General features: G+C 47.5%; 1 protein-coding gene and 1 long non-coding RNA gene across 2 annotated transcripts; one reads left to right on the top strand and one right to left on the bottom strand.

Annotated features, from left to right (window-relative positions):
• The first annotated feature begins 1,335 nt into the window (after window positions 1–1,335).
• On the top strand, window positions 1,336–3,393 carry LOC129495931 (disintegrin and metalloproteinase domain-containing protein 20-like). The gene has a single exon (XM_055303713.1). It carries the CDS (start codon window positions 1,336–1,338, stop codon window positions 3,391–3,393), a length of 2,058 nt encoding a protein of 685 aa, XP_055159688.1.
• Window positions 3,394–9,116: 5,723 nt separating this feature from the next.
• On the bottom strand, window positions 9,117–17,177 carry LOC129495987 (uncharacterized). The gene is made up of 3 exons (XR_008661644.1): window positions 16,945–17,177; window positions 13,618–13,752; window positions 9,117–11,275 (listed from the first exon to the last, which is right to left on the bottom strand). It is a non-coding gene; the product is annotated as an uncharacterized LOC129495987 (long non-coding RNA).
• Window positions 17,178–18,311: the final 1,134 nt, after the last annotated feature.

Raw genomic sequence — 18,311 nt, forward strand, 5'->3', positions numbered from 1 at the left:
TCTCTCTATGGCACCTTTTGTCAAGACAATAATCCCATTCCTGAGGGCTCCACCCTCATGACAGGATCACCTTGCAAGGGCTCCACCTCCTGATACCACCAAACTGGGGGTTGGCATTTCAACCTCTGAATTTTGCAGGGCCACGAACATTCACTCCACAGCACACCCTCATCAATATACATACATTTCCTGTCACTTTTCCTTCGGAAAGTTCCCTCCATTCCTCCACTGCCACATCGGGAAACTACAGATTTGAATTCTAGTCTCATAAACTAAGCCCATTTTTAGACTACACCAGATTTCATCCAAATTAAAACCTACATTAGGTTCGTTTGGTCTAACTCTTTCTGTCATCACAATACCTTGGAGATAAATCCTTGTTCCTACATGATCAGAAGTTAGTTCTGATTTAGAAGGGATTATCTCACTGGGATTAAGCCAGTTTTGTTTACTCACTCATCTCTTAAAATCTGGCTGTTTATTCCCAGGTTGTGGAATAAATTCATGAATTATACTGAACATTCATATACTAAGTATGCATGGGTAATTCCCTAGGGCAGGATTGCTGGATTGCAGGGGAGTATAACTTTATAAGAAACTTCCATTATACATGCTAACTTTTCTACTCATGAACTCCATTTACAATTTCTTTCCAGCAATCATCGCCAAGTGCACTCAAGTGTTGTAAAGTGTGAGGGAATCTAATTCTCTCCTCAGCATTATTTGAAGAAGTTCCCACTGTCCTCTCCAACCTCCGTGTTAATTATGTGTCGATCGCTTATGCCATTTAGTTTGAGAAAGAGAAGTCCTTCCCTCACTGAACTTCCACCAAGTGCACTGATTCTTCCCGTGTGCCTTCTCCAAGAGACCGTGGGACCTTTTGGCCCAGGGACACACACTACTATTCCCAGTGCCTCCCATCTTTTCTCTTCTCTAGGTCCCCTGTGCTCAGACACCCAGCTCACTGAGCACAGCCTCCCCTACTGAGCACATCATTATTATGTAACAGCTTCTCTGCCTCCCCCCCACCCCCTCTGGGGAGGCCTAGTCCCCAGTCCCCAGTCCCTCTCTGCTCTCCTCAGGACTCCACCGCTAGAAAAGTTGCTGTTTCAGGGATCATCTTGCCTACCTCCCACCTGATTACATCTTCTGTGGTCACAGGCTCCTTCACTTATGGGGCCTGCCTGGGCCCAGGCCCACTTGACAGGTAATCTCTGGCTGCCTCTGCTCTGGCTACTCCTGTCCCCAGGCTGCTGCTTCCGTGCCCTCCCAGGATGGCGCTTCACTTCCTCTGAAGTCGTGATTCCCAGGAAGGTGTCCCACAGGGTGGGTGGAATGGAGAGACAAGGCCACCTCTCCTATAAGATTCACTTCGGGGGGCAAAGACATGTGGTTCACATGAAAGTTAAGAAGAACCTGCTGCCCAGACATTTTCCTGTGATCACCGATAACGATCAGGGTGCCATGCAGGAGGACTACCCTTTTGTCCCCCGAGACTGCTACTACTACAGCTACCTGGAAGGGGTCCCTGGGTCCATGGGCACGCTGGACACCTGCAATGGGGGTCTGCGTGGCATGCTGCAGGTCGATGACTTCACGTATGAAATAAAACCGCTGGAGGCTTCTTCCACATTTGAGCACGTGGTTTCCCTGCTTGTGACAGAAGGAAGATCATCAGAGGCTCAAAAGTGTAAGATTGGAGAGCAAGATACAGATCAAGCATATGAGGAGGCAATACTTGCTGGAACTCCTAGAGCAGGCCCTGTGTATTTGTGGTGGCCACATAAGAAATACTTTAAAATCCATTACACCACTACTCTCTCAGTATTTGTGATTGACAGAAATTACACTCGTATTGTACAGGATGTAGTAATTTTGAACAACATAATACATACCATCTTCAAACCAGCCCTCCTGGATGTCTACTTACGTGTTTTGTGCATATGGGATAGAGTCGATAAGTGGGATCTGGAGAGCTTCTTTGCCATTGAAGATCTCATGGCTGATTTTGGTGTGAATAAATACTGGGGTTGGTTTGAGGAAATTCCTCATGACACTTCACTGGTTCTTTCAGCAGAACCAATACTGGGGGCCTCCTATTATGGCCAACACAATGGAGCATGCAATCCTAACTGGGGCGTGGCATACGTATATATAGCAAGATACCACTTATTTTTGGCTGCGACTATTTCAGCACATGTCCTAGGTCACACTTTAGGCGCCGTTCATGATACACCCGGTTGTATTTGCTTTCGAAGAAAGCACTGCGTCATGGCTCCTCAGCCTGATTTATTGGATATGATGAGCAATTGTACTTATGACAGTCTGCATAGCAAGGTCAATACTTGGGATCCTTGTTTAAGCATACCAAATGTACCATACACCAATTATCCTTACGTAGCTGCTCGTTGTGGTGACCTGGTCGTGGACAGGAGGGAAGAATGTGACTGTGGCTCCTTAAAACAGTGCTCTAAGAATAAGTGTTGCACCACCACTTGTGCCCTCTCCCTTGGCAGTGACTGCAATGGAGGATCCTGCTGTGTTAACTGCAAATATGCTCAACCTGGACTGCTTTGCAGAGACATACTCGGAGTTTGTGATCTCCCAGAATACTGTGATGGGAGATCGCATAATTGTCCTAATGACGTTTACACCCAGGATGGAACCCCATGTTCAACGTTAGCTGTCTGTGTGAGAGGAAACTGTACTGATCGTGATATGCAGTGTCAATCCCTTTTTGGCTATGGAATAAAAGATGCTGCACCAGCATGCTATGAAAAACTGAACGTATTAGGTGATCGATTTGGGAACTGTGGTGTGAGGGTGGTACGAGGAGGAGGAAAACCTGTTAGATGTGAAGAAGATGATGTTCTTTGTGGAATGCTGCACTGTCGTGATGTTCAAGAAATTCCTGGTGGAGGTGACCACGTTACATTTCGTCATATAATAGTACATGATGTTCAGAGAGAGTTATGCTTTGGATACGATGCACACCATGGGACAGAGATCCCAGAAATGGGGCTAGTTGTGGATGGGGCAACATGTGGTCCAGGAAAATACTGCTTGAATCAGAATTGTACTTTTTATCAAGACATGGGTTTTGACTGTGATGTCAGTACATGCAATTTCAGAGGAGTGTGTAACAGCAAGAAACACTGTCACTGTATGAGAGGTTGGAAACCCCCAACATGTGAAGAGAAAGGAGCAGGTGGTAGTATAGATAGTGGCCCTCCACCTGACAGAGAATATGGTTTTCGAACCAGAATAATTTTTAGTATACACCAAACAATACTTCTACTGATTATTCGCTTAAGTCTTTTTCTGATTTCAGGCATCACTGGTGCCTCTCATCACTTAGAAGATATAAAAGAGGAGGATGAAGAACAAAAATGACCTAGACTCAAATGAATACTAACTTGATGTGCCAGATGAAGAAAATCATATTGGTAGGACCAGGAAAAATGACCAATAATCACTCTGATAATTACGTAGTCCTTTAGCCACTCTGAGGTTGTCATCTTAAAATAAAACAAGTTGGCCATTTAACATGAGGTCGTCTCTTTTAATATATGTAACATTTCCTTTCTAGCCATACCCTTACTATTCCTACAGCGGATAGTAGAACACTCTTCTATTCATTAGCAAGAGACCAGTAGTACTCTTGTTAAGATGTGGAATCCAGCGTTTTACAAATGATTGGGTAGCAAACCTTGTTTGCATGGGTATGCACCAGATTTAACAAGTTTTTGGACCATTTCCCAATTGGCCATATACTAGATTTCTGTTATTTGTTCATTTTACTGCTCCTGTTAAACAAATGGCACTTAAAGTGACAGTTGGAAGATATGGTAGGATGGTAAGAACTTTTCTGTCAAGGCACATGGGTGCCAACAGATCTACCTACCACCTGCCAAGTACCGGCTCTTGGACAAAGCCTCAGGCCATGAGTTTCAAGGTCCATGTTACATTGGGAGATGCAATGCACTTTGCCAGGATTTTGTGGTGATCAGAGGAAAGCACCCAAGAAGGGCCTGGAACACGTTAGGCACTTAATATATGCCATTATTCTCGCTATTCTCATTATTCCTCTTGGGCTATGCTAACCCTGAGGCATTTCAGCAGAATGAGTTTGGCATTGTATCTTTATCACTTTTTTTTTAGAGTTCATTTATTGATTTGAGTGAGACAGTGAAGTGAAATAAAGAGACAGAGAGAGAGAGAGACAGAGAGACAGAGAGAGACAGAGAGCACCTGCACGAGCAGGGAGGGAGAGGGGCGAGGGAGAGGGAAAGAAGCAGACTCACCTGCAGAGCGGGGAGTATGGCCCAGGGCTCCATCCCAGGATTCTGGAATTATGACCTAAGCTGAAGGCAGACAATTAACTGACTGAGCCCCCCATGTATCCCCATTGTGTCTTGATTATAAAACCATCACAGGAGGAACTGTCCATCCCTGACTGATACATCACGGCTTAAGGCCCCTGGCTGTTGGAGTCGTAGGAACTCACATTTCATACCTTAGGAATTGCCTGAGCACAGGCTGTCTGTAAAGTACGAGGCAGAACTGACCATCTAATACGTGTACGGACAAAACATTTACACAAAAGGGAACAGGAAGAGATCGCTTCAGAAATCGTGCAAGAGAAGAAGAGGGTCCCATAAGGGACATGTGGTACATTAGTGCTATGGAAATGCCTCAGGCCTCAGATCCAAGTTCTTTCTGAAAGTATGGAGTCTAGGTGAGAATAGCACGAAAGGGTCGTGGCAGGACACAGCAAGAGAGAATCAACAGGAGTGCCACTCTGAGCCATTGTGATCCGTCCATGTTTTCTAGAGCTCTCTTACCTTCTCGTCCAGGTGGCTTATGTGGTAGAGTGGCCTGGACCATCATCCATGACAGGTCTGAGCCCCTGTTGACTATGTCCTTGTCAAACATGTGCTTCTTCATTGGCACTTGGCACCAGGATCTACTGTCCGCCAATGAATAAATCATGGGAATAAAAGGCACAGCCTAGGGAATATAGTCCCTATATGATGTTGCAACAGCATTGTGACAGATGGTAGCTTCATTTGTGGCAAGCAGAGCAGGACTTACTGGAAGAAGTTGAATCAACTGTATTGTACACCTGAAAGTAATGTAACACTGTGTGTCAGCTATCTCAAATAAAGAAACATTTTAAACCACAGTAAGATGCCACGACACAGCCCCTGGGGTGGCAAAAACAAATGTTAAGACTGACAACACCAAGGGCCAAGGAGGATATGAAGCAACCATAGTTCTCCTCTATTGCCGGGGGAGGGGGGGGGATGCAAAACTATAGAGGTCATTGGAAAACGGTTTGTCTGTTTCCTACCAAGGTCAGCACACACTGGACTACACACTCAGCGATCCTCCTTCTAAATGGCACTGAGAACATGGGTCCGTACAAAGAACTGCAGGCAGATGCTCACAACAGCCTTGTTCACAATAGCCCCCAAGTGAAAACAACCCAAATGTCCATCAGCGGCGAATGAATCAACCAAGAGTGGTATAGCCACACGATGGACTGCTACTTGGCAATAAAGAGGAACCAGTTACTGACTCACGCAACAACATGGGGGTGGATCTCAAAATGGTGCTGAGTGAACAAAGTCAGATCCAGTAGACTGACTGCAGGACTGTGTGGCTCTATTTCCTATGACATCGGGGGAAAGGCAAAACTGTGGGGACAGAGAGCAGATTGGTGGTCGTCAGGGACTGGAGGGAGGGGGCTGACTGCAGAGGGGCACAGGGAAGGTCTTGGGGGCAAAGGGTATGTTCCGTGTCTTGACTGGGGTAGCGGCGTCATGACCGCATACATTTGGCGGATTATATTCTATACCAGTTATACCTCAAGAAATCTCCCTTTACAAACAACAACAACTACAACGAAGAGTCTTCCACCTGCAGCGTGATGATGAGAGCTGTTACTCCACATGCCAAGCACCCTGTGGGGATGTTGTTCTAACTGCCAAAGACACCAAGCCCAGTCATATACCTGGAGACTCGGGGAAGCGACCCCGGGCTTGGGCTGCAGACCACTGAACCCACTGTGGGCTGTGTATCAGCTAGGACTCCACTTATTGCCTGACATGGTACCTTTGTGCAGTGCCCCCACCCCCACAAGGCTGAAGAAGCTGTTCATTCACTCTGCTCTTCCTTTCTTGGTAAGAGGGAAAATTTCTAGCTGGGAAGTTCTGTCTCGGTGTTCAACAATGCTGGGCTGGGCATGGGATGATGCAGGCAAAATGAAGGCCTCCCTCTCCTCTGGTACGATTGACTGTTCTGGGTGATTTTGTTCCACCGTGTTGCTAAAACGCTCTAAGTGAACTCTAGACATCTGCCAGAGCTGTTTTTGTCTGTGGGTAGCAGTTTAACTGTTGCTCTTTGTGGGGGCATGGGAAGGCTGGGTTTGCTGGAGCCAATTCTTCTCCAGCTCTGAACTTGCCAACGTTTTAGAGCTTCAGACCCCCTTCAAACTATTGGAGACAATGAATGACACCCAGGACCCTGTCCAGGGTGATCCATTGCCATGGGAGTAAGGTCAAGGGATGGGAGGGGCCGCTCTGGGGCTTACTCAGCCTCTCAAGAAACCCTGGGTTTTGGGAAACGTGATCCAAAGACGATGGTGAAAAAAATCAATCCATCCACCCATCCACTCATCCACCCCATCCACCCATCCACCCCATCCACCCCATCCATTCATCCATCCATCCATCCATCCATCCACCCATCCACCCCATCCACCCATCCACCCATCCACCCCGTCCATTCATCCATCCATCCATCCACCCATCCACCCCATCCACCCCATCCATTCATCCATCCATCCATCCATCCAATCACTGTGGCCCACGTATGGTGACAGATGGTAGCTGCACTTGTCAGAGAGGCATAGCTGTGGTGATGTTTACACTGGCCCACTCACTGTTGTGGACCAGAAACTATGTCACATGGATGTCAACTATACTCCAGTACAATAATATCGAGTCACTGAAGCCCAGCCTTGCAGAGTACCACCTGGGGGGCTCACAGTGTCACAGGCTGGAGAGGGGGATCCTCAAGTATCGGGGTCTGGGCAGGTGCAGCTCTCCAGGCCACTGGGCTCTCGAGGCTGGTTCAGTCACCTGCCAGAGCCAGGGAGGGGGTCGGAGAGCCCTTGCTCTGGGAAGAGCTGAAGGGGGTAGCCTAGACATTGCTCCCAAATCCTGTGTAGGTGTGTGAGTTCTGCTGCTGCCGGCTATGAGTTTTAGCAGGTCTCTGCGCCCCCTGGGCCTGACTCCTCACCACCTGGTCTCTGTGAGGATAATGGAGTAAGGTGAGTTCACAAAGCGCCTGCCCCCTGGGGGCCTCAGTAAGGGTAGCTGCCACAAAGGTGATGGTGATGGGGTACCATCTCCAGAGAACGGAGTCCAGTCCAGGCCCACTGCTCCCCCAACCTGCCCCACCCTGCCCAGGTAAGAGGGTGTGGCTGTGTCAGCATTGTTGACCCAAGAGGACGGTGACCAAGATAGGGCGCCCAGGCTCTGCCAAGCATCCCTGAAGCGCGCGCGCGGCCGCGCGCCTGTGTGCGCGGGGTATCCCTGCCACCTCTGAGAAGCCCTACCTGTCCCTTGCAGGATTCAGCCCACTCTCCCACTCACTTCGTTACCTGCACTGGGGGTTCCCGGCACGCCGGCCTCTGTGCCCTCGACCTGGGGGCTGTCCCCACCCTGCACTGCAGCTTCTTCTCAACCCCGAGTCTTGCTGAAATGTCCTCTCCTCAGGAGATCCTCCCGGACACCTGACATCTTCTGTTGGCTGCTTTTCTCATTTGTCCTCGGTCCCCTCCACTGGACTGAGTTCTGTAAGGATCTCACCCACCCATCCTACTCCCTGCTGCAACCCCAGCTCCAAGCCCGAGCCAATTTGCTCTCCACCCAGTGGAGCACCAGTCACCCGACTGCAGTCTTCACATTCCCCCAAGACCCTGTCACAGCCCTCGGGCACCCCTTCCCTCACCTCGGCCCCATCCCCATGGGGGTAGCCATGCCTCTCAACTCTGCATCAGGCAAGCCCAGAACTGTGTGTGGTCCTGCTGAAGGGGACTGTCTTGATGAGGGCTAGCCATATCTGTGGGCCTGAAACTCCACCATTAGCACTCATCCCTCTGGCTTGTCCCAAACGGTCACTGGGTATCTGCCTATCTGGGCTGGGACCCCGGCTGGGCGCTGGGAACACAGGGTTAGTCTGACTTGGAAAACTCCCAGTCTGAGAACAGGGATGCACAAGGCAGGGGACACAGCCAATCACAGCAGGTGAGGCCTGCTATGATGGATGAGGCAAAGAAACAGGGGTTGGGGGACATGTGGCCCCTGGCTCAGTGGCTCCCAGTCACACTTGGGTAGGGGAATTTGAGCAAGTGGTGGTGGCCAAAAGACCAGCAGCCACCTGCTCCTCCGACTCCCACCCAGCAGCCCTGCCAGGCCATCTCCATGTCCCTTCTCCTGGGCCGTGGGGCAAGAGCCACTTCCCACTCCTGGCATGGCTGCTCCCTCAGGCCCAGTCTGCTCCTCTCTATTCCAGGCTGTGTGTGTGTGAGGCAGTCAGAGCCCTCAGGGCACTTCCAAAACATGCACGTCTGCCACTGCCCCAGGTCTGGCATCTGTCTTGCCCTCTGAGGTTCACATGCTTCCTTCTCTGCCCAGTGGGGGCTGGGGGCGCTGGAGATCCAGCATGGAGGATGCCCATCTCAGAGTCCCAGGCCTCTCTGAACTGAGAGTCAGAGACCTGGGTTCTGATTGCCGTGTGACCTTGGCCAAGTCACTGTCCTTCTCTGGACCTCAGTGCCCTCATTTGTGGAGTGCGGGTGGATTCACACTAGGGGTTTATGCTTTCTGCACCCTGCACTTCAGTGACGGAGCCATATCGGACTTTAAGCACACAGGAAAAATGCTCATTTGTTCATTCTACAAATTCATGCTCCATGTTTTTTAGGTGCCAGCCGAATGAATATGGTCATTTTACAGTGGTCATGCTTCAGAAATTAGAACAAAAGATTGATTCCAACACAAAGGTTTTCAGAAGTGTAGGAGATAGACAATTGATGGCTCCCTAGATGGTTTGCAGCTTCAGTAGTTTAGTTACTGGTGAAAATCCCACCAAAATCTCCAATTTGAGCCATTTACGGCTCTTGGTGAGTAAACATTTGTTTTGAGGTTATAAAACACTTTTTTTCTGGCTAGGAGGTAGATTGTTCATGTTCTTTGTTTCCTTTCTGGTACGAGGAGAAAAAGAGATCAGTACTCAAATGCTGTTTATTTTTGTAAATAAAAATTTACAGGACAGGGTGGGGAAGCCTTTGAGTCCTTTAGGAGAGATTATCATCCCAGTAGTTTCCTAGGAGTATTCACTATGTCTCATTACAACATCCTTTCATATATAAGGTGACACGGTGCCAGACTATGAATTCTGTGTATTATTCAACAAAATACATTGCATAGCAACTTCTCTCTTTTCCTCTCTTGATTAGCTCAAAAGTGGAAAAGAAGATATGTCATAACAACTTTAGGGCACCTGGGTGGCTCAGTCAGTTAAGCGTCTGCCTGCGGCTCGGGTTGTGACCTAGGGGTTCTGGGATGGAGCCCCTTGTCAGTCTCCCTGCTCACTGGGGAGTCTGCTTCTCCCTCCTCCTGCTCCCCACTTGTGCTCTCTCTGTCTCTCAAATAAATAAATAAATAAATAAATAAATAAATAAACAAACAATTAAGTAAAATCTTTAAAAATACTAATTGTGACTTTAAAGGTCGGTCCCATAGTTGTGGACAACAGGGTGACCATGGTGCCGCTGGGACCATGGGCCCCCGTGAGCTGGGGAATCCGATGCAGACAGGGCATGTGGTCGCCTACAGCCTGACACCCTGTGGAGTAGCACACCTTCCTGTCCTGCTTCAACAAAGGCATCCCCAGCATGCGGCACTGCACCTGGTGTCCATCCTGTGTGACACCACCATCTGTAGTGTATTGTGTACACGGTGGGGACCGAGGAGTTCTGAGTATTCCCAGAGGAAGACTCCAGCTGCCTATGAAAACGACAAATGAGCCAACTCACTGGGATAAAGATTCTCTGTCTCTGAGAGACCGTTCTCTGTCTACACTTCATCCTAAAGACACCATAAACTGTTTATGAGTCACACACACACACACACACACACACACACACACACACACACACACACACACAAGTCTCTTTAAGCCTTCAGAATCCAGCAGTCTGCAGCCCCGAAGAGGGCTCCTCTCAGAACCGGACCAAGCTGGCATTCCCCTCTAGACTCCATCCCCTTCCAGAACTTTAATCACTCTAGAGGTGAATGGTATGCTACTTGGACCCTAGGAGATCATGCCTGGAGCAAATGGGGAGAAAAGATGAGTGAAAAGTGACATTGGCCACATGATGGCCCAGATGAATTCAGAGCACCTTCCGACCAAGCCTCACTCTGGATCTTTCAATAATACGTAGATATTTTCTGAATAAAAATAAATAAATAAATTCAAAAAGGGTGTTGCCTGTGTTCTCCTCTAGGATTTTGATGGATTCTTGTCTCACATTTAGATCCTTCATCCATTTTGAGTTTATCTTTGTGTCTGGTGTAAGAGAATGGTCTAGTTTCATTCTTCTGCACGTGGCTGTCCAATTTTCCCAGCACCATTTATTGAAGAGACTGTCCTTTTTCCAGTGGATAGTCTTTCCTGCTTTGTCGAATGCTAGTTGACCATAGAGTTGAGGGCCCATTTCTGGGTTCTCTATTCTGTTCCATTGATCTTTGTGTCTGTTTTTGTGCCAGTGCCACACTGTCTTAATGATCACAGCTTTGTAGTATAACTTAAAGTCTGGCACTGTGATGCCCCCGGGTCTGGTTTTCTTTTTCAATATTCCCCTGGCTGTTCGGTGTCCTTTCTGATTCCACACAAATCTTAAGATGATTTGTTCCAACTCTCTGAAGAAAGTCCATGGTATTTTGATAGGGATTGCACTGAACGTGCAAATTGCCCTGGGTAGCATTGGCATCTTCACAATATTAATTCTTCCAATCCATGAGCATGGAATATTTTTCCATCTCTTTGTGTCTTCCTCAATTTCTTTCAGAAGTGTTCCGTAGTTTTTAGGGTATAGATCCTTTACCTCTTTGGTCAGGTTTATTCCTAGATACTTATGCTTTAGCGTTCAATTGTAACACCCTTTCTGAACTTGGCCCCTGCAACTTCTTGCAAGATATATCTGTGAAGGCAGGGGAAACAAAAGCAAAAATGAACCATTGGGACTTGATCAAGATAAAAGGCTTCTGCACAACAAAACTAAAAGACAACCAACGGAACCGGAGAAGATATTTGCAAATGACGTATCAGATAAAGGGCTCGCATCCAAGGTCTATAAAAAACTTATTAAACTCAACGGCAAAGAAACAAACAATCCAATCATGAAATGGGCAAAAGACAGGAACGGAAATTTCACCCAAGAAGACATACACATGACCAATAAGCACATGAGAAAATGCTCCGCATCCCTTGCCGTCAGGGAAATACAAAGCAAAACCACAATGAGATACCACCTCACCCCAGTGAGAATGGTGAAAATGAACAAGACAGGAAACAACAAATGTTGGAGGGGATGTGGCGAAAGGGGAACCCTCCTGCACCGTTGGTGGGCATGTGAACTGGTACAGCCACTCTGCAAAACAGTGTGGAGGTTCCTCAAAGAGTTAAAAATAGAGCTACCCTACGACCCAGCAATTGCACTACTAGGGATTTACCCCAAAGATACAGATTCAGTGAAAAGCGGAGACACCTGCACCCCAATGTTTATAGCAGCAATGTCCCCAATAGCCAAACTGTGGAAGGAGCCTCGGTGTCCGTCGAAAGATGAATGGATAAAGAAGCTGTGGTCTATGTATACAATGGAATATTACCCAGTCATTAGAGACAACAAATACCCACCATTTGCTTCGACGTGGATGGAACTGGAGGTTTTATGCTGAGTGAAGTGAGTCAATCGAGAAGGACAAACGTTATATGGTTTCACTCACATGGGGAATATAAAAAATAGTGAAAGGGATTATAGGGGAAAGGAGAGACCATGAGTGGGAAAAATCAGAGAGGGTGACAGAACATGAGAGACTCCTACCTCTGGGAAACGAACAAGGGGTAGCAGAAGGGGGGAGGTGGGCAGGGGGATGGGGTGACTGGGTGACGGCCACTGAGGGGGGCACTTGACGGAATGAGCACTGGGTGCTGGGTGTTATATGCTGGCAAATCGAACTCCAATAAAAAAAATATACAAAAAAAGTAAAATAAAATAAGTTAGATGCCTCCAAGATACAACAGCGCAACAGGCAAAGGATGGACACTGCCTTTCCAAAAGGAAGAAATAGGGAAGAAAGGACTGACAGATCCCAAGCAAGTCCAGAACCTTAGGGCAATAGAGTAATCCTCTTTGGCTCCATGCTCCTCTCTCCGGGGATCTCATCCCACCTCCTGGACCCACTAGAGTGGAAGGCCTGCCTTCCAGATACACCGCGGTAGCGATCCTACCTCCGCAGCCTTGCCAGACAGGGGTGGGACACCCATACCACAGTTCTCCCTGTGCCTATGGCTGTTGTGGGCTGAAACAATGTATGAGTGGCTCTAAAAGTCTGGGGACTGACTTGTTTTATTATACACGCTAACTTTTCTGCTCATGACCTCCATTTACAATTTCTTTCCAGCAATCATCGCCAAGTGCACTCAAGTGTTGTAAAGTGTGAGGGAATCTAATTCTCTCCTCAGCATTATTTGAAGAAGTTCCCACTGTCCTCTCCAACCTCCGTGTTAATTATGTGTCGATCGCTTATGCCATTTAGTTTGAGAAAGAGAAGTCCTTCCCTCACTGAACTTCCACCAAGTGCACTGATTCTTCCCGTGTGCCTTCTCCAAGAGACCGTGGGACCTTTTGGCCCAGGGACACACACTACTATTCCCAGTGCCTCCCATCTTTTCTCTTCTCTAGGTCCCCTGTGCTCAGACACCCAGCTCACTGAGCACAGCCTCCCCTACTGAGCACATCATTATTATGTAACAGCTTCTCTGCCTCCCCCCCACCCCCTCTGGGGAGGCCTAGTCCCCAGTCCCCAGTCCCTCTCTGCTCTCCTCAGGACTCCACCGCTAGAAAAGTTGCTGTTTCAGGGATCATCTTGCCTACCTCCCACCTGATTACATCTTCTGTGGTCACAGGCTCCTTCACTTATGGGGCCTGCCTGGGCCCAGGCCCACTTGACAGGTAATCTCTGGCTGCCTCTGCTCTGGCTACTCCTGTCCCCAGGCTGCTGCTTCCGTGCCCTCCCAGGATGGCGCTTCACTTCCTCTGAAGTCGTGATTCCCAGGAAGGTGTCCCACAGGGTGGGTGGAATGGAGAGACAAGGCCACCTCTCCTATAAGATTCACTTCGGGGGGCAAAGACATGTGGTTCACATGAAAGTTAAGAAGAACCTGCTGCCCAGACATTTTCCTGTGATCACCGATAACGATCAGGGTGCCATGCAGGAGGACTACCCTTTTGTCCCCCGAGACTGCTACTACTACAGCTACCTGGAAGGGGTCCCTGGGTCCATGGGCACGCTGGACACCTGCAATGGGGGTCTGCGTGGCATGCTGCAGGTCGATGACTTCACGTATGAAATAAAACCGCTGGAGGCTTCTTCCACATTTGAGCACGTGGTTTCCCTGCTTGTGACAGAAGGAAGATCATCAGAGGCTCAAAAGTGTAAGATTGGAGAGCAAGATACAGATCAAGCATATGAGGAGGCAATACTTGCTGGAACTCCTAGAGCAGGCCCTGTGTATTTGTGGTGGCCACATAAGAAATACTTTAAAATCCATTACACCACTACTCTCTCAGTATTTGTGATTGACAGAAATTACACTCGTATTGTACAGGATGTAGTAATTTTGAACAACATAATACATACCATCTTCAAACCAGCCCTCCTGGATGTCTACTTACGTGTTTTGTGCATATGGGATAGAGTCGATAAGTGGGATCTGGAGAGCTTCTTTGCCATTGAAGATCTCATGGCTGATTTTGGTGTGAATAAATACTGGGGTTGGTTTGAGGAAATTCCTCATGACACTTCACTGGTTCTTTCAGCAGAACCAATACTGGGGGCCTCCTATTATGGCCAACACAATGGAGCATGCAATCCTAACTGGGGCGTGGCATACGTATATATAGCAAGATACCACTTATTTTTGGCTGCGACTATTTCAGCACATGTCCTAGGTCACACTTTAGGCGCCGTTCATGATACACCCGGTTGTATTTGCTTTCGAAGAAAGCACTGCGTCATGGCTCCTCAGCCTGATTTATTGGATATGATGAGCAATTGTACTTATGACAGTCTGCATAGCAAGGTCAATACTTGGGATCCTTGTTTAAGCATACCAAATGTACCATACACCAATTATCCTTACGTAGCTGCTCGTTGTGGTGACCTGGTCGTGGACAGGAGGGAAGAATGTGACTGTGGCTCCTTAAAACAGTGCTCTAAGAATAAGTGTTGCACCACCACTTGTGCCCTCTCCCTTGGCAGTGACTGCAATGGAGGATCCTGCTGTGTTAACTGCAAATATGCTCAACCTGGACTGCTTTGCAGAGACATACTCGGAGTTTGTGATCTCCCAGAATACTGTGATGGGAGATCGCATAATTGTCCTAATGACGTTTACACCCAGGATGGAACCCCATGTTCAACGTTAGCTGTCTGTGTGAGAGGAAACTGTACTGATCGTGATATGCAGTGTCAATCCCTTTTTGGCTATGGAATAAAAGATGCTGCACCAGCATGCTATGAAAAACTGAACGTATTAGGTGATCGATTTGGGAACTGTGGTGTGAGGGTGGTACGAGGAGGAGGAAAACCTGTTAGATGTGAAGAAGATGATGTTCTTTGTGGAATGCTGCACTGTCGTGATGTTCAAGAAATTCCTGGTGGAGGTGACCACGTTACATTTCGTCACATAGTAGTAACATGATATTAATCAAGAGAATATGCTTTGGATATGATGCACACCATGGGACAGAGATCCCACAAATGGGGCTAGTTGTGGATGGGGCAACATGTGGTCCAGGAAAATACTGCTTGAATCAGAATTGTACTTTTTATCAAGACATGGGTTTTGACTGTGATGTCAGTACATGCAATTTCAGAGGAGTGTGTAACAGCAAGAAACACTGTCACTGTATGAGAGGTTGGAAACCCCCAACATGTGAAGAGAAAGGAGCAGGTGGTAGTATAGATAGTGGCCCTCCACCTGACAGAGAATATGGTTTCAAACCAAAATAATGTATAACATAAACCAAGCAATACTTCTAATGACTTTTCGCTTAATTATTTTCCTGATTACAGGCATTATTGGGACCTTTTGCTATTTGAAGACAGGTAATAAGAGGGGTGAAGAACAAAAATTACCTCCATAAGGTAAATACTGACAGGAATGGACAGATGAAGAAAATCATACTGGCACAGACTAGGAGAAATGATCAAGAATATCTCTGATAATTACATAGTCCTTTAGCCACTCTGAGGTTCTCATCCTAAAATAAAATGACTTGGCCATTAAACATGAGGTCGTCTCTTTTAATATATGTAACATTTCCTTTCTAGCCATACTCTTACTATTCCTACCAGGGATAGTAGAACACTCTTCTATTCATTAGCAAGAGACCAGTAGTACTCTTGTTAAGATGTGGAATCCAGCATTTTACAAATGATTGGGTAGCAAACCTTGTTTGCATGGGTATGCACCAGATTTAACAAGTTTTTGGACCATTTCCCAATTGGCCATATACTAGATTTCTGTTATTTGTTCATTTTACTGCTCCTGTTAAACAAATGGCACTTAAAGTGACAGTTGGAAGATATGGTAGGATGGTAAGAACTTTTCTGTCAAGGCACATGGGTGCCAACAGATCTACCTACCACCTGCCAAGTACCGGCTCTTGGACAAAGCCTCAGGCCATGAGTTTCAAGGTCCATGTTACATTGGGAGATGCAATGCACTTTGCCAGGATTTTGTGGTGATCAGAGGAAAGCACCCAAGAAGGGCCTGGAACACGTTAGGCACTTAATATATGCCATTATTCTCGCTATTCTCATTATTCCTCTTGGGCTATGCTAACCCTGAGGCATTCCAGCAGAATGAGTTTGGCATTGTATCTTTATCACTTTTTTTTTAGAGTTCATTTATTGATTTGAGAGAGACAGTGAAGTGAAATAGAGAGAGAGACAGAGAGAGAGAGAGACAGAGAGAGACAGAGAGCACCTGCACGAGCAGGGAGGGAGAGGGGCAGAGGGAGAGGGAAAGAAGCAGACTCACCTGCAGAGCGGGGAGTATGGCCCAGGGCTCCATCCCAGGATTCTGGAATCATGACCTGAGCTGAAGGCAGACACTTAACTGACTGAGCCCCCCATGTATCCCCATTGTGTCTTGATTATAAAACCATCACAGAAGGAACTGTCCATCCCTGACTGATACATCACGGCTTAAGGCACCTGGCTGTTGGAGTCATAGGAACTCACATTTCATACCTTAGGAATTGCCTGATCACAGGCTGTCTGTAAAGTACGAGGCAGAACTGACCGTCTGATACGTGTACGGACAAAACATTTACACAAAAGGGAACAGGAAGAGATCGCTTCAGAAATCGTGCAAGAGAAGAAGAGGGTCCCATAAGGGACATGTGGTACATTAGTGCTATGGAAATGCCTCAGGCCTCAGATCCAAGTTCTTTCTGAAAGTATGGAGTCCAGGTGAGAATAGCACGAAAGGGTCGAGGAAGGACACAGCAAGAGAGAATCAACAGGAGTGCCACTCTGAGTCATTGTGATCCGTCCATGTTTTCTAGAGCTCTCTTACCTTCTCGTCCAGGTGGCTTATGTGGTAGAGTGGCCTGGACCATCATCCATGACAGGTCTGAGCCCCTGTTGACTATGTCCTTGTCAAACATGTGCTTCTGCATTGGCACTTGGCACCAGGATCTACTGTCCGCCAATGAATAAATCACGGGAATAAAAGGCACAGCCTAGGGAATATAGTCCATATGATGTTGCAACAGCATTGTGACAGATGGTAGCTTCATTTGTGGCAAGCAGAGCAGGACTTACTGGAAGAAGTTGAATCAACTGTATTGTACACCTGAAAGTAATGTAACACTGTGTGTCAGCTATCTCAAATAAAGAAACATTTTAAACCACAGTAAGATGCCACACACAGCCCCTGGGGTGGCAAAAACAAATGTTAAGACTGACAACACCAAGGGCCAAGGAGGATATGAAGCAACCATAGTTCTCCTCTATTGCCGGGGGAGGGGGGGGATGCAAAACTATAGAGGTCATTGGAAAATGGTTTGTCTGTTTCCTACCAAGGTCAGCACACACTGGACTACACACTCAGCGATCCTCCTTCTAAATGGCACTGAGAACATGGGTCCGTACAAAGAACTGCAGGCAGATGCTCACAACAGCCTTGTTCACAATAGCCCCCAAGTGAAAACAACCCAAATGTCCATCAGCGGCGAATGAATCAACCAAGAGTGGTATAGCCACACGATGGACTGCTACTTGGCAATAAAGAGGAACCAGTTACTGACTCACGCAACAACATGGGGGTGGATCTCAAAATGGTGCTGAGTGAACAAAGTCAGATCCAGTAGACTGACTGCAGGACTGTGTGGCTCTATTTCCTATGACATCGGGGGAAAGGCAAAACTGTGGGGACAGAGAGCAGATTGGTGGTCGTCAGGGACTGGAGGGAGGGGGCTGACTGCAGAGGGGCACAGGGAAGGTCTTGGGGGCAAAGGGTATGTTCCGTGTCTTGACTGGGGTAGCGGCGTCATGACCGCATACATTTGGCGGATTATATTCTATACCAGTTATACCTCAAGAAATCTCCCTTTACAAACAACAACAACTACAACGAAGAGTCTTCCACCTGCAGCGTGATGATGAGAGCTGTTACTCCACATGCCAAGCACCCTGTGGGGATGTTGTTCTAACTGCCAAAGACACCAAGCCCAGTCATATACCTGGAGACTCGGGGAAGCGACCCCGGGCTTGGGCTGCAGACCACTGAACCCACTGTGGGCTGTGTATCAGCTAGGACTCCACTTATTGCCTGACATGGTACCTTTGTGCAGTGCCCCCACCCCCACAAGGCTGAAGAAGCTGTTCATTCACTCTGCTCTTCCTTTCTTGGTAAGAGGGAAAATTTCTAGCTGGGAAGTT

Source organism: Nyctereutes procyonoides, unplaced genomic scaffold (genome assembly GCF_905146905.1).
Source record: "Nyctereutes procyonoides isolate TBG_1078 unplaced genomic scaffold, NYPRO_anot_genome, whole genome shotgun sequence".
Taxonomy (NCBI): Eukaryota; Metazoa; Chordata; class Mammalia; order Carnivora; family Canidae; genus Nyctereutes; species Nyctereutes procyonoides.